At 45.5% G+C, this 17,479-nt stretch overlaps 1 protein-coding gene across 1 annotated transcript in view; it reads left to right on the top strand.

Moving 5' to 3' along the window:
- The first annotated feature begins 222 nt into the window (after positions 1–222).
- LOC131280984 (E3 ubiquitin-protein ligase TRIM9) overlaps positions 223–17,479 on the top strand; it is a 74,232-nt gene continuing 56,975 nt past the window's right edge. The window contains exon 1 of the mRNA XM_058310236.1: positions 223–1,089. Within this exon, the coding sequence (XP_058166219.1) occupies positions 223–1,089 (867 nt within the window). The remainder of the gene's footprint in view (positions 1,090–17,479) is intronic.

The following is a 17,479-nucleotide window of genomic DNA, read 5'->3' as shown; positions in this document are numbered from 1 at the left end:
GTTGTTTTTTTTTCGAACCTGCTCCGGTGTGTTTGGTGTGAAAGTGTGTTGTTAGAAATTGTGTGTGGAAGGTCGGGCCAGGGGTGGAAAATTTGCATTCCCGGTCGAGGAAGTACTGGTGGAAGTCGGTGAATGGTTGTAACCGTTCGCGTCCTCCGGTTGTAGACGGTGCGAATTGTCAAGGTTGAGTTCGGCGAGCTGTCCGCAGCAGGAACCGTAGGCATGGAGGAGGAACTTCGCTGCCCGGTGTGCAAGCAGCTCTACTCGAGTCCGGTTCTGCTGCCCTGCTACCACGCCCTCTGTCTGGCCTGCGCCCTGGACATTCAGACCGCTTCCGGTTCGGCCTCGGGCGGGCACGGTCCGGCCAGCACGGGCGGCCAGCACATCGGAGTCGGCGGTCATCCGGCGGCTGCCGGCTCGGTCTCCGTCGCCGCCCACCTGCACCAGCAACACTCCCAGTCGTCGTCGTCGTCCGTCAGCACCGGCAGCTCGAGCGCCACCGAGAGCGTCTCCTCCGACCAGGACCAGGCGGACAAGGTCAGCATCCTCAGCGAGGCGGACTCGGGCGTCATCTGCTGCACGTCGCGGCCCGGCTCGTACGCCGGCACACCCAACCTCCAGGGGCTGCTATTTCCGCCGTCCGGCGCCGGCGGTTCCGTCTACTCGCTCGCCTGCCCCGTCTGCCGGAAGCTGGTGTTCTTCGACGAGCTTGGCGCCCGCAATCTGCCGCTCTACCGGGCGATGGAGTCGATCGTGGACCGGTTCTGCGAGCGCGAGGCCCTCCGCTGTCAGATGTGCGAAACCGAGCCGCCCAAGGTGGCGACCGTCATCTGCGAGCAGTGCGAAATCCGGTACTGTGACGCCTGCCGCGAACTGTGTCATCCGGCGCGCGGCCCGCTGGCCAAGCATAGTCTCACGAAGCCTCGGGGCGCCTGCCAGCTGCGGGAGTCGATCTGCGGCGAGCACACGGAACCGCTCACCATGTACTGCATCAGCTGCAAGCTGCCGATCTGCAACCAGTGCATCGGCGACAATCGCCATCAGTCGCACGACCTGCAGTCCATCACGGGCATGTGCAAGGCGCAGAAGGTACGTTCGGAGTTCGGGGAAAACACACATACATCATGCTCTCTATCGCATTCCAAGCCAATCCGATGGGGTTCGTCAGATGCTTGTCTTCCAAATTCTTTTCACCCGCTTTCGAACCAGACCTACTCGCTCGTCACCGTACGAAACATTCCTTCAGGGACAAACATTCCACAATGGAATTATCATGACGATTTGTCAAGATTTGTCTGGGAATTAAATGAACGGTTGTTTTACTTCAAGCAGGTTGTTTTAAATTGTTTGCTCCTTTTTTTATTTTAATGCAGAACGTTTTGAAATGCCTTATTGTGTTGTTCCTGAAAATCCCAGTTAAAAATTAATAAACAAAGAGAACGAAACAAATCTTGAAAAACGCATCAACGCATCAGCAGTTAACTAATACTGACGATCAATTTAACAAACCTTTGCGAAACAAAAGATAACTTAATGATCTTCACCGAAAGCCATTCGGTTTGAGGGTTGATACAAAAAAAAAAACAACATGATTCTTCCATTTAAGGGTATCATGATTGGTGCTAACTCAGCTAATGAGACTGCCTCCACCGGAGAAGAAAAGGTTATCATCAAATTAACCTGTTTGAAGTAAATATTTGTGCAACCGTTGTAAAGAAGGGAGAAAAAACATACCTAACTGCCCCAAGTTTCCTGATGAGTCATTGGGAGTATTTCGGTTTGCTCCTAACTGCTTCCTGTTCCTCTAACTCCGTCGTAAAAAACAACCCTTTTTTCTACCTGATCCGTCATCGTCGCGATGATGATAGTAAGAGCCGGTTTTTTTTCCTTCACATTCCCGTGGTACGGCCACGTGAGATCCGTGAGAAGATGCACCGGATCGTAATGGCACAGATATTATACGCGAAAGAACGCGAACGGAAGAAAGCAAAGGAAAGGATAAATCCACATCGGGATGGAAGAGCCACGGGAAACGGGCACGGGAAGGTGAAGTAAAAATCTTATCCATCCCGACAAAAGGGAGCAAATGGATTTCAGCAAGAGAGGAAAAAAAGTCCTGCATAAAAACATCGTAAAATGTGTGCGGTAAACCGTCAGGAACCGGTTTTTCTTCCCCATCCCCAGCCAAGGGTCTCGAATTCGGAATTCGAGTAATTATCGCTGCACAGAGCGCCATTTCGATGCCCCGTTTTTCCACAAGTTCGACGCTCTTCCACCCTTGTCAAGTGTGTGGTGCATAAAATGTTTGGCATACGGACTGTTTGTTAGATGGCACTTTTACTTAAGTAAAAAAAATAATAACGAACTCCTGTCGTGTACAATCAAAAAAAGGAAAGCCTAAAGAACGAGTTGTAAGAAAATTACGTTTCTTTCCGTGAAGGTAAATTCGTTGTTTATCTTGACAGGTTACGTCAGCCAGTCGAAGTAACGTACAAAAGCGTCAGTTAAAAACACATGTGACAAGGGGTAAGGCACAAGAAAAAATAAAATATTGCATCCAGTAAAGGGGGCCAGTGTGACGCAAAGTGCAGCAAAGGCAGAAGTATTTGAATTTACACAGTTGCTTTTGAACTTGTTTGTTATCAGTAAACACTGCCGGCGTTTCTATGGATATGATTTCGTCAGTCGCCAAAACACGGTCGTTGAGTTTTCCCATTCAGGCATGACTTGCAACTTAACTGAAATATTAGCTATGGTCAAAGATGTTTACAAAAATATTTCGAAAAACTTATTGCGTTATCAGAAACGTGAAAAACGATAAGACGCTATCCGCAATGGTTCATTTAACAATTCACTTAGCTTCGTTGCTTGAATGAAAAATACCGAAAAATAAAAGGAAGATGTAGGAGCAGATTTCGTTTCGAAGAAATCCGATAACTTACTTATGTAAACGCAGCTTTCTCCACCGGCGTTTGCTGTCTGTTCGTATTATTATGGAATACATTTGTCACAATTACTGTCGCCCGCTAAGAAAGCCAGACTCCTCCTCCTCCGACCCTTGTCCGCCCTGCGATTAGCTCCATTCAAACCTCCCAAGACCGGCTAGACGCCACGCCGGTATGTTTGTGTCCGCACGCCAGCCAATATAGCTGACATCTTAACACCTTTCCGGCTGTCACAACTGGTTGAGCATCCCGTCCGAGCTGATCGCTCATGACAGTTTAATTACGGCTCGGCCCTTAGGGCATCGAACGGCGACGGAGTAGGGGGGGGGGAGGGTGTGGGTTAGCTCGAGGCACTATCGTTTTATCTTCATCTCGGCCAACGGCGGAACCGAACTTTCGTCGGTTTTTCGGGGAGCGTAATTCCGTGGGAAAGTGCACGATCGCGATTCCATTTCGATCCAAGCAACCACCACAATGGCCCTATCCCTTTTTTCTTCCGGCGATATGCAGCAATCATTCAAGCCGAAATGCCGTTGTTGGAACCCGCTCGGGGGTGTGGTCAGTCCCAGTGGTGGTTCCCCTAACGAGTGCGAACTTCTCCCCCCGTTTCGGTTACGGCCTTCCGAAGGGATGGGAGAAGTTTTCCTTTCACGTTGAGAAACGTCTTGAACGGTGCAGGGAGACAATTGTTTCCGCATCAAACAACGGGGGTTAGTGCGGGGGAGGTAATGAAAGTGGGTATGGTAGAATTTATTTATGGTCGATTGTTTAACACATTTTCCGGCCCCGCTTTGGGGGGGGAGGGAGTTGTGTAAAAACGGGTTCGCATTGAATTAAGCAATTATTGAGGCGATGTAATTATGGCGCTGAGTAACCGGGTGACACGTGATGGTGAGTAAAAGGGAGACACTTGGGAAAGCTGCTTGAAGTGATGGTTTTATGTAAAGAATGTAAAAAAATTGGACTAGGTTGAACAACTCGGTAGGTGCAGCAATAAAATCGAACGAATTTCACTTTCATAAGCTTCAAGTGTAAGTGAGATCATGAAAAATCGAAATGAGGAAAATTTTTATGGTTCTCATGTGAGCAACAACAACAACTGTCACTTCTGTTTCATCGTAAATTGCGTGTGTGAAAATGTAAACGTTAGAACAGTCCCCACTTTCCCACACATTTTGCAAAACACTTTCCACCGAAGTGATTGGTTTCGAATTTTATGCCCCCCTCGTAGTAAATCGGGGGCCTTTCCTTTTTCACTCCTTTTTTTTTTTTTTGGCGAACCAACCACCACGAGACGAGAGCTTGATTTATGTTTCTTCGCGCGGAAAATCTATGACCGTTCGTTTTTTGTTCAAATCTTTCTCCGGTTCGCGTGAATCGTGTTTGGGTCTATAATTTATGTATTTATTCACAGCTCACGCAAGATGCTCACGACGATGCTTTTGCACTCCGCTTTTCTTCTGCTGGTGTGCCGTTGACGTTCTATAAATTTCATAGCAGGGTGTCATAAAATTCATGGACATTGATTTTTGTCAGTTGGGGTTTTAGCTGAAATATTGCGTCTCGAAGGTGGAGTGTGTCAAAACAGGGTGGAACTTGCAAAGGGTGTTTGGTTAGGATGCACGGACTTCGGTTGGTGGTTCCATTCCACTGAAACGGAAGTCAATCCTCTGACATCCATTGTTGCCGTTGATGATGTGCTGACTTTCATGGGAAATGGGAAAATGCTCGAAACGGAGAAATTATGCATTGAGGTAATGGACAACAATCCGATGGAGTTAGTAAAGGAGTTGTTGAGGATACGTGGTTTTATTAAATAAATTTAATAATTTTCCACACATCATACCTTTCCTGAGAGATATAATTTAATATAAATTTAATTCCACTTTTACTTTCCATATGTTTTTACAACAAAGTCAACGATAAATGGTCCAATTTTATAAAACATAATTTTCCATGCCAGCTTTTCTTTCCCCCGTTCCGCTTTCCGAACAGAAAATGATAGCCTTTTGCAGCAAATTGATATGTAACATCGGTTGGCCATGTTGGCGAGTGCGTCGTCGTCGCGCCCGGACACTGGCTTCGGGGCGCACTGGTCGGCCAAAACCGTGCGGATTCAATTTGTCTTTTGCCAGCATAAATATTTGCATAATCGGACGGACCCCCCTCTCCCGCGTAAAAAATTAAACACAATAAAAAAGGAACCATAACCAAACACAATCGGAAACCATGTTGTTTTTGTGGGGGGCTTTATGTGCGTGTGTGTGTGTGTTTGCCAATGTTACATTTTTGCTTGGAGAAATTGGGTCGCCATTACATTCCACCCGTCGCGATGGCTGGTACCTGCTGATTTGCATTTGGTTTCGCTTCGGAACCGTGTACGATATTCTTAATTTTATCCTTCCTTCCCCGAAACTGCCGGAAGCGCAATGGGAACGTTGGGGAGTTTTTTTTCGTTGTTATTTAAAAGCACACAACCCGACGTTGATGCGTTGGAACGGCTTTTGGGCAGGGAGTACGGATTAAGCGAGTAGAATATCAAATTGGGCTCGCGAAACGGAGAAAGAGAACGAGGGAAAAGGAACGAAAGGAAGGCAGAGAAAAGTGAACCGAAATTATGTAAATTATGAATCACGGATAACAACGAGCCGCTAAAAGATAAAGGTTCCGGAGCCGGGCATGGTTTCGATGTCCGCGTAAGACGCAAATCCCGTCCGTTTGCTGGAAGCGGCTTCGGTTTTGTTTCTCCGAGGTGGCAAGGAAAACCCCTGGCTGGCCAAAGAAGCGAATCTTCATCCGACGTTGGGGTTTCTCGGTCTGGGAGGAAAAAGTTGCTGTGTTGTTTCGCTTTTGCACTCCGGTCGCGTTTTCTTCGGCCACTTGCCGGTGGACAATTTCGGCCCTGCCGGATGTGATCTAATGGTGTAAAAATAAAATATAGGCTTTTCACGTCGCAGCACGCAAAGGCCCAGGGCCAGACCGAATTTTCCTCTCTTCGACTCGTTTGCCGCTTTTTCAAGATGGATTCGATTTTTCAACCCCCCCTCGACCGACTGTTTGGATGTAGATAAAATTCGTGACGTGCGCGTTCGTCGGGAGGTTGATGGTCCTTCCGGCGCGGTTTTCCTTCCTGGTTCGGATAACTCCTTGCGGTCCTGGAAGACGATTCGAAGACGAATTTCGGGGCCGACCGCATGGGGAATGCTGCCTTATTCCGGCTGTGGGCCATCCTTGCCGAGTTTCCCGTCACCCCCCGTTGGCGGCATTCCTGTCTTTCGCTGCGGACTTTCGGCTGCTCCACGCGCTTTATCGCGTATCCGCATCGGGGCGGATGTTCCGTTGGCTTTTCGTCTGCGTTCCCGGGTGTCTCGGTGTCTGTTTCTTGTGATCGCTTGGAAAACTGTTGGCAATTTTCCAACCTCAAGCGGAAGTTACATTCCGTTCCATTCACGTCGTTGGTTTCAAAGCCACTTCGGGGTGTTTTATATCCTCTCTTTCTCTCTCTCTCGCTCTCGCTGTTTTTCCGTACGTCCCTAACGGTTTCTGCTTCATTTTCCCTGCCTCTACTAAAGCCTTTCAGAACCAGGATAAACCTTGACGAAGCTGGCAATGAACGCGGAGGCAGGGTAGAATAATACGCCTAAAGTTTTCTTTTGAATATAAATTTTTCTTCCCCACCCCGGGTTTTCCTCCCGTTCTTCCTTCAACCCGCAGCTCAAGTGGAATCCTGTTTCGAGACTTTTAGTCGTTGTTTTTCCTGCCTATCCAGCCCCATCACCCCCACCACTGTGACACATGGGACCACCACCACCACCGGGGCGTATGGTTTTCGTCTGCGTTTTCGGAAAAGCCCGAGTTCACTTGCTTCCTTGCGCCTTACGGAAAACCCCCCTTTTTTCGTACCCGCTGCGGGGAAAAACCACCGTTCGGGCGTTTGGCAGGTCACACTTCCGGCTCTGGCGCTCTCGCTCGCCGCTTCCGCCTCCAGAATAGCCTTTTTATTTACCCTTCCGCAGTGAGACGGATGCAAGCTGTTTGATTAAGTCGCGCCGGGTTTTCGCTGGTCTGTATGTGTGTATGTGTACAGAAGTCAAGTTGTTACGATTGCAAGTTCTGAGAGTAAGTAAAACAAATGCCCGGGAAAAGCCCGGCACAGAGCAGTGGTAGCATGTGGTCGATGGAGAGCCATTTTCTTTCCGGCGAAAAGCCTCACCAGAAACGACACTGCACGCGGATATGAGTTAATAAAGTTAATGTAGAAAAGAGCTGTAGCACGAAAGTGGGATGGCGGGGTTTTCCTTCTTTTTTTTTACTCATTTTTCAAACCAGAACGACCGGAGTGGACGAGGACGAAGAAAAGTGGCTTCCTTTGTGGCAGGGTCTTTTGAGGTTCATAAAATATTGGCTTCATGGAGCGGATAATAAGAGGCTATTTTTGAGCGTTTAAACTCCGGTCGTAACCCACATTGTCTAGGGAAGATTTAATAAGGGAAGACTATGTTCTAAGTTACGGAAACAGTTGATGTTGATTGAGAGGATGATGACGATGTTGTGTGAGGCGTTTTATAAGTAGGTACCATCGTCAACCAGGGCCAATTGTCACCAGCAAGTGTTGAACGCTTGTAGCGATTTAAGCATCTTTGTGTTAATTGTTTCATAATTGAATGTAATTGAAAGGATTGATTTTTAACTCGGGTAATAAAACGCAATTTGACCGCCATAAAGTAATTTACGGTAGAAACATTTGGGTACATTTTCTAGTTCCTTCATGAACTGTACGGCGGAAAACTACTTTACAAATTACTTACACACTTCACTAGGTTTATTGTGGAAAAAACTCTGAAGTGTTCGGTTCGTTGTTTCTACTAAATGTAGCAATTAAGTTTAAGTGCCCAATGAATGAATATTCCTAAGGTTAAGTTTAGCTAAACCTCCGTTGGGCATTTGGGCATGAGGTGCACCATTGAAGTGCTTTCAAGAGGACTTCAATGTTTTACTCACCTCACTCACCAAAGATGGATGTTTTCCTACCTCCAACAGCATAACTTCCGTTTGCGCAAATTCAAAATGCGAAATAAATTGGCCCTTTACTCGTGTGTGTGTGTGTGTGTAAGTGTTCCCAAAAAGGAAAATGCAAAAATTCATAATGAATGCACCCCACGTAAGTGGTCTCGAACGCTCGAACCGCTTGAGCGTATGGTAGGGAAAATTGAGTTCTTCCAAAAATTAGCAGACTGCTTCAGGAGCAGGTCCTTCCTTCCCTTACCCTTGGCGCCATAAAACACCACTCCCATGTTTAATGTTTTCCACTTACAAGGTTCCCAATTTACCCGTTCGCTAACGTGAAACAGAGACAAAACAAGGGTCTCTTTATATTCGAATCCTCTTGTGTATGCGTTTTAAACGAAAGCAAACTCTCGTCGCTTCTTCGCGATGAGTAGACGGAAATTAAACCGAATCAATAAAAGAAATTACGTTTTGTAGCGCTTCCGGAGAACGGTGGCGGAAAAGGATTTCCTTTTTTGGCACACATTGGTCCTGGTGCTGCTCCGTTACATGCTGATTTTCCATCATCCCTTTTTTACATCTCATTGTCCTCCATTCGGGTGCCCTCGGGTTACAATGTCACGACCGGGGAAAGCCAATGTCTGCAACGGCACGGGAATGAAGGCATAAGGAAATTGTACATTTTCCATCCTTCCAAGACGCTGAACCAACGATGGAAGACGTTGATTTGGACTGAGACTGCAGTTCGTTATGTCTCTGCACCGTTGCAAATACATGTTTTTGGCTCGACTCTGTAGCCAAACAGAAAATGAAGTGGAATGACATTTCATTTGCCAGACTGCGGATTTCCTTTCGACTTCCGGCTTAAACGAGGTGAGCGTCTTCCGGCCACACAAAGAGTGTCGTCTTAATTTTCAACAATGTGGAACCGGAGGGCTTCGATTCCGACGCTTTTCACTTTTCCCGGGCAACTAATGCACATTGTACGAAATGTGACAACAGTTTTGATTGTTCTTCCGTTGAGAAAGAGTTCGTATTGGGAAATTGTAAGAAAACAGGGGAGGGGGGAGGGGGGTTTCCATCCCACCGTAAACAGGTCCATAAAATCGGTATCTTTTGCCGGACGACGAGTACCAGTCATCTCTTTTCCGTTTCATTTCAGAACCATCGTCTTATCCAAGTCCTTTCAGTTGAGGCTGTAATTTTTCCGAGCCCAACTCATCGAATCACTCGCTGTCGGATTGATAGTTTTGTGCGCCAGTCAGGGGGAATTGTGCTGATTCGGCAGCAGCAGCCTGACCGGAAATAGAGTGTTAGTTAGAGGGACCTTCCCTCGGGGGGTGCAGGAGTCGTCACCTTCGGGAAGGGAGGCTTTTTCCCAATAATTGGATTAGAGTGTCTGATTGAGTTTTCCATTTCGACGGACGATGGAGGAAATTGGACGAAGCAAACCGACGTTGCCAAAAGTCGTAGAGGCTCGGGGAGTGGGTGGGTGGTGAGGTGGGGTGGTGCGTTTTTCTTGGGTTAACGTCGAGAAAACAACTTCACTGAAGTACCTAATGATTTCGTTTACTCGCTTTGGAACCGTCCAAACGGGGTGGGCGGATGAGGAGGCAATCAGGAAGGTTGGTTTTACGGTTTTATTGATCGAAAGTGTTAATGAGTTCATCTGTGCGGCCTTTGCACTTGCAGAAGAGTTTCGAGTCCGTGATTCACCCGAATGGAAAATTTAGTAACTTGACCTTTTAAAAAGGGATTTGCTTTTATCAAAGATATTTATTAGTCTTCTTCATGTTTTGCTGTTGAATAATTAAGGAAGTGAAGCAAAGTGAAAACTCTCCCAAAAAAACGGCAACAACTGTTCTAGAAAGATAATCCATCCAATCCCATCCGTAAAGGGCTTTAAAATGGATCCCCCAAAGTGACAGGTGAAATCCTAAATCCTGCCGAAAGAAAACGAAAAACAGGTCGAGCATATGATCAAGAACCAGAGGAGAATCGAAACAATGGACAACGAGTCCCCGAAGACCTTTTACGAAAAGAAAAACAACAATTCTAAAGAGTGCTGTGTGTAGTGATAAAACTAAAATCAATCCTTGTCCTTGGCAAAGCAACAGCTCTACGAGGAAATGGGAAAAAGGCCATACTACATCCCGAAGGTTCCGGGGGAAAAAAGGCGATGAATGTTTTGCTTTCAGCAACTATTTGCAGCAACATCACCGTCTGTGGGCAACACGTATTACATGCGGCAACAAGGAACTGCAAACGTGTGTTCCACGGAGATGTCCGGGGATGGTTAGGGAGGCGGTTCCCTACAGCTACTTGCCGTCGAAGAGGTAGCGTTCCGTGGGGAATTGCGGAAAGGGTCGGTTTTGAAAAGGGTCCTTTATTCGGCGTGAGCAGTGGAAGAGGGCCAGGATCCGGTCCCGGTTTTTGTGTGTGGCATGTGTTTTGGGAAGTGGGAAAAAGGAAAGTTAGAGTCGAATGTGCAGGGAAGCGATAGGAAAATCTGTTCTCTACCGTTCGTTTCGTCCTGAGGCTTCGCGTTGTCCTCGCACGCGGGAGGTTTGAGGCGAGGAAAGGGAGGTGATGGGCCTTAAAAACCCCGCCAGCAGCGTGTACGGTGCACAAGGGTGGAAAATTCGGTTCGATTCGAGGTAGGATCGATCGCAACGAGAGCCATTTTCCCGTTACAGGGCCGTACGTGTAAGATGGATGGTAGCCTTTTTCGGGCCGGAAAAGTGTGCCGCGGGACGATTTTATTACCCAGCTGGAATTACACAGCTGGGTTGGCCGGGAGCGAGCGACCGGTAATGGGGTCAATGATCTCGAATTTGTTCTCGAATCTGCGAGCGCTATTTGGATGTGCCCGAATGTCGCGGTGGAATTATGGAGGCTTTTCCCATCGCTTGCCGGTGGAAATGCTGGTGGAAAATGGTCAGAAACGATTTGGTAACGAAGAAAGTTTCTTTAAATGAAGGTTATTTTGTTTGTTTTGATTTTGAGGTTATGTTTTAGAGGGATTTTTTTTCTAAAATTAAACATGTTGATGATCTATGAATACTGGATGTTTCTTTCTGTGGAAAATCGATATCGAAGGTATTGGTTTGAAACAGCATCATCCCATCCGTATTTTGCATGGACCATATCGTCGTTCCGTTTTGTGAACCGAAGAATCGTGAAATTTTACCAACGTTCCCGGAACACGATGAAAATTCGTAACTCACCGACAACATCTGCTGCCGCGTTTCGGTACGATATATTTCCACCCGAACGGTGGGAGGAATCCAGCTAGCTCGGGAAAACCCCGGTGTGTGACGGGTCGCGGGGATGGCGTCTGATTTTTCCCGACCCCCGGCGACCGACCGGAAAAAGGCACCGCACGCCCGGCAAGTGTGCGTCATCCCTGTGCACGGAGGGAAAATTTAGGTCGTAAGTGGTTTTGGAAAAGGTGTCTTTTACTGCTGCAGCAGCAGCGTTTGCCACGACCACACTTGCGCGCTGATGTAACGTGAGCAACAAAAGGACGAAGGCGCACGACGGATGCTTCGATACGGTTGCTGCGGGCCAGGAATTTGAGCCAATCCTGTGTTGGAAGGAGGAAACAACGACGACAAAAAAAAAAAAACGCACACAACAAATGCTAGCGAAAGAAGCAAAAAGCGTTGTCGACATTCGAAGCGCGGGAGCGTTTGCCGAAACACTTGAGGGTGATTATTCGTGGAACATAAATTGTTTGTGTTCGATAGGACGAATGATTGCTTTATCCTTCTTCAAAGGGATGCCACGCTGTGTTTGGGAGGAGGAGATGGACATGCTGTTTTTCGATTCCAGGCCGATGGAAGGAATTTTTCGTTCGTAGTCTCTTACATGAATGTATGAAGGCAGTTTTTCCGAAGGGGACAGAAGTCCATGGAGGTGTTTGATTTGAGGAAAGTTCCACTATGACGTCGTTGAGCGATGGGTGAATATTTTTTAATGAACTCCACCGTTTTCTTTCATGTCTGTAATCAAACTATGTGAGTTGCTTTCAATTCCGATATTCCATACGAATAATGTTGACTACTGTAGAAATTCCACAATTAAATTCTCTGTATTTAATTCAAAACTTTTTCTCAAAATCATCGCTGAATACCTCAAATAGAATATATTCTAGAGTTGTGATTCATGAATCGGAATGAATCTCTGCCTTATGAGAGATTCATGAATCTTTTGTTGAGAGATTCATGAATCCTACAGACACACCAACTGATGAAAAGTCACCCGCCAAAAATGGGTTGAGGGACTCCTTCTGTTTTTTGGTCGCATTGTCCACGCCTATGAAAGAGTCGGGGAGAATCGTGACAGATCCATGAAAGATTCATGAAGATTCATTAGGGTTTCGAAAGATTTATTAAGCTTTGAAGATCCGAACCTGAATCCGAGTTCATGAATCCATCTGAATGAATCTTAGTTGAAAGATTCATATGAATGAATCTCGCCAAAAGATTCAATAAGCACAACACTAATATATTCCTATCGCCAGGGATACAGCAAAAAAAAATCCTCAAATTGATTCATTATCCTTTGGCTGCGTCGGTTCGCTATTGATTTACTCTCCATCGCGCGAAAGAAAAAAGAAAAACGGGCCCGGGTGAAAAATCAAAATAGACAGAATAATCTGCAAGCATTAATCAACGATAATTGCTTAATAATGATCCTGGCGCTCTTGCCTTGTGGCAGTGCTCACTAATCAATTACTCACGGCCCGCCGGAACAATCCGCTTTGCCGAAGAAGACTATTGTTTGCTCGAGCGTGAGCAACTTGTGTCTTCCACTTCTCCTGGTAGCGTTTCGTCGACCTTCCCACATCCGGCCGATATTGAGCTGATGATGGAATCTAGGTCATCTGCTGAAAGCTCTCCCGCTTTGCTGGATGCTGTTTTTTCTTCCTTCTTGGTGTAGTAGGAGGGCAGAAGACAAAAAAAACAACCCCATAGGCGTAATCATCTAGAAGCGTCGGTCGTAGGTGGTCTTACTGGGCCAGATCCGGTAATGATCCTGATGAAAGGTCCTAATGATGATGGCAAGAGGACGGCTTACGGCCGTGTGGTGTGCTGAGAGATAAGTGAAGCGGAAAAGATGCGACCGGAAGCTCCAGAACAGGAGCATCGAGTACGTAATTTGGTTAGCTGCCAAAGAAAATGGCCCAACAAGCCGGCTGGAATTGGAATCAGTAGGTTCCACTGGATCGATTGCTCTTCCCGGAAATAAAACTAATGATCTGCGAGGTTTGTTTGTTTGGTTTGGCTAAATTTTCGTCCCATCTTTGGTGGTCCTCGACGCGGTGAAAAAGATGTTGATCGATGGTGGACGAATAAATAACAACATCTTCTACGTTCTTCTTTTCACCATTTATTGTTATCAAATCATACCCATCCACGTGGTAAGTCATTTCAAAAGTTTCGTTCGTTGGCTAAGATGTCACGTACCGTTTGCTGATTTGCGACACCTTCAGCATCTTCCGAGCAGCGTTCGGCAATATTTTCACTAAGCGGTGGGAATCTGCCCGACGGCTTTCCCCCTCCCCCGTCCACCTCATCGAGTGGATGTAATTTATTTGTTTTCTTCCTCGAAACTGAAAACATCGTCCGACGAACGTGTCTTGTGTTTTGCTCTAAAGTTGTTCATCCCCGGCGTCCCGTTCCTTCGGTGACAGTGATAAGATGTGGATGGTGTAAGATGATTGCGTTGGCAAGGACATTTTTGTGTTTCGCCTTTTTCTCTCCCGCTCGGTGGAAGTCATTCCAACACGACGTGTATTTATTGTTATTTTGTTGTTGCGAAAGTTTCTCTTCTTCTTCGATGGATCGAAACATCCTCCTAGCGCCAGGACTCTCCAACATCGTGTTTCCCGGTTCCGATTTATGAATTATGTGATTTATGGAATGATTATTTTGTTTTCCTCCCGAGTTGTTTTTGTAGTACTTTGTACAAGTAGGAAGAATAATATCTTATAAGAAGATTTCGGTCAACCTACTTATTACTCTTCGAACAATATTGATGTTTTCGATTTAATACTCTATTGACTTTTCGTTGGATAGCAAACAGGTTTTATTATCTCTTGTTTCCTAGTACCAATGAAAACCGAAAACCAATTTCATGAACGCTTGTATAGAGATGACATTTAATGCGTCAATTCTTAAATGGTTTGTCTTCATATATTTTCACTTCTTTAACCAATTCAAATCGCCTGTAATACTTTTACTGCATTCCACTCTCAAATTTGATAACTATAAAACAAAAATTCAATTAGTACTCTTATCGGTTCATATCGTGACCATCATCATGCTTATACAAGTTATCTTTACCAGTTTTTGGATGATTTATTGTTCTCTAGTGTTTTTTTTTGTTAACTACAGCAATCGGACCCGTGGCAATAATTCATGTTTGGGACACATTGCTGCCCGGAGATCGTGATTTAATATCCCATGTGTTGTGTTTTTTCGGACACTGGCAGCCACATGGCCGCTCGGACGCCAGGGCTATAAATGATGTCATATTAACGGTTTTAATCGCATCGAATGTGAAAACCTTAAAACCAGCCGGAGTGAAGGTAGAGGGTTTTCGGTTTTGTTTTGGTTCTGGTAGTTTTTTTTCTCCTCCAAAACTCTCGCTAAAACTGTGGGCATTGAGCTTTTCAACCTCTTAATTCGAAGATTTATTGCACTTTGTTCGAATCGATCGGATGTGTTCGACCAAAAACGTGTGGATGGAGGGGAGGGGGAGTGTCGTAAAACTGAAATCTCAAAAATTGGTTCGTAGTGAGACATTTTATTGGTTCCGAGTGGAAATGGCACCGGCCGAGGGCCGCCAGTGACGACGTAGAGATGAAATCAATTCGACCAAATATAATCCAATCAATATTTTTACGACACAAATGTTTTAAACCGACGCGGTTTCGGGCAGTGGAAAGGTTTGGCTTTGATGTTAAAGCGCATGTCATCTAACGTTATGGGTTTTGTGGACACCGATTTTTGGGGGCCCAAGTCGTGAAATGGAACGAAAAGAGAGGACTACCGAAAAAATGCAACTGGTTCTCGGTGGCCACCATTCGGCTCCTACGCGCCGATGAACGCGCTAAAAGTCACAACCGAGTGAGGCCTACACAGTTGCAGCTGGCCGCGGTACAACCCGGATGCAGCCCTTGCCCTCGACTCAGACGGGCACGCGCCGATATATATTGGTTCGTGGCGAACGAAGGGAAAGGGAAAGAGAAGCCAAATCCGAAGGAAAATAAAGCCAGAGGATGCTGAAACTGAAGCATACGGCGCATATGGTGCATACCTCTACTACGGTCGAGAGTAGGGATAGAATGGCACGAAAAGAAAGGGATCTTTATTCCTGTTTTCAATTATGCCCCCGCTGTTGTACCTTGTTTCGAATCGGATGCACGGATTCTTCATTTCCCTTTTTGGCTTTTCCCAGCACGACACGAGCCATATGCATTTCGGGAGATTATTATCCACCCGTAGTGTGCACACCATACACTCACACACACACACACTCGGAGATGCACTTCCATCGCACAATCATTGCACCGGGGCACCAAAATTAAACGAACCGTAAACGGACAGCTGACTGCATTAGAAGGGTCCATGGATTTTCTTTCGTTCTCGTTCGCTTGTATAATTGCAAACATTCGCCAGCATAACGTACAAGGTTCGGACTCGGGAGCTGCTTTTCCGAGGCGCCTACCACCCTCGGTGCAGCTTTATTGCATCGCCTTTGCTTTAATTTCTTCCAGTGATGGCTTTTTTCCATTTGTCATAATACCTTTCAATTGCAGTTTTTGGCAGCTGTCTACATTCGAGTGAAAACATTTGGTATTGTTTCAAACCAAATTTACCTCTGTTTCGAATGGGATAATGATTTTTCAATATTGTTTTCCTCTTTCCGCATTATGAATGAATGGTAATCAAGTGTGTATATTGTTTTATGCAGATCAGATTGTAAATTAGGGATTCACCTGTTGAATAAGCTATCGCGCAGCATTGTTTCTGTGCCATAAACAGGTAATAAATTAAATGAATCGAATATTCATTAACACGTTTAGCGCTACAGGGTACGCAATCATCATTAGGGTTTCCATAATATCTTCTGCCTAACCATGTTTCTATGATATGTTATTTTATGTAAATCGGTCGATTTGTTGAAACCATTGGATTATAGTGACAGGTTTTGAATAACTATTGAATACGGAAACACATTTGAATCATTTTATCCTACACACAAGGATACAAATTGGGATAAGGTTTTTAATTAAGGTTTCATCAGGATGATCAATGTGTTTTTCGCAACATAGATATTCCTTTTTCAATTATTGGATATTGGGAAAAATTAATTCCGGGTAGTTTAGCTTCAATTTATTATTTTTCACTTTAACTTTTATTTGTCTACTATCCCTTCCGTGGGTGGTGGTGGCCGTTGGTGTATGGAAATTTATTTCCTACAAAACATGCATTTAATGAGATGAAACAAAAACCATAAACAATTTCATTATTTTTCGGGCTATATTTTTACAATCGAACCCGTCGTACCCTCGAAAGTGAACACAAAAACACTTTTCTGCATTCGCAACGGTTGCATCCTACGCGTTGCATTAACGCCCACCGTGCAGGAACGTGTGGGTTCGATGCAAAAATGCGTTAATTATTGCGAAACCAGCCGTTGGTTGAGGGAACGTCTGTTCGGGGGTTGAATATTTTAATAAAATATTCTTTTTTTCTGTTTTCATTAAATTAACAAGCATGTTTCAAGGGAAACGGCAGTATATTTAACAGTTATTTTTATGTAGCCCAATTAATTGAAACATGTTTTTCGAAAGACCTGGACAACGTACGCTAAGTGTTATGGTATTTGGTGAATGTGAATTAGATTGTGTATGCGAACAGCAACATTTCCCAATTAATTAGCAAAATGGCCAGTTGGGAATAAGCAAAATAGTGGTGTCCCTCTTCAAAAACGGTCCTTTTCGAGTGCCGGTACCCGAATCCAATCACGTGCTGGGCCAAACAAATTCGGCGTTCGCATTCTTTACTCCATAATGCATCATCGCTTCACATCGCGGGCGTTTTCTAACCGCAGAATAATTAAAACCAAACGCCCATCAACCTGTCCCTTTATCCGATCGTTTTTCTCGGTCGTGAGAAGCAAATGGTTCGGTTTAACGCAAACCAATTCGCACACGGCGGGGGATGGTTTTAGTGATAGATCAGCACCGCATGAGCGAACGACGTTAATTAACCACCAGGAGATAGCGATCCAGCAGCGAGCGAAGAATCGAGGGGTAAGGGAGGTGGAATTGAGTTTATTGGAGAATTTTCGCATGTTAACATTTTAATCAGCGGAAAGTAAATCGATATCTATCTCCCCACCCAGCATAGGATGACCAGCCTTTATGGAGCCTCCATGGGGAGAGTTAGTTGGTGGAACGCAACGTGCCGTGCGGAGAACTAAGGCCTGCGGGACGGCGTGATGTCGAAAAA

This window comes from Anopheles ziemanni, chromosome 2 (assembly GCF_943734765.1).
Source record: "Anopheles ziemanni chromosome 2, idAnoZiCoDA_A2_x.2, whole genome shotgun sequence".
Classification (NCBI taxonomy): Eukaryota; Metazoa; Arthropoda; class Insecta; order Diptera; family Culicidae; genus Anopheles; species Anopheles ziemanni.
This window is presented reverse-complemented; position numbering and strand designations above follow the sequence as displayed.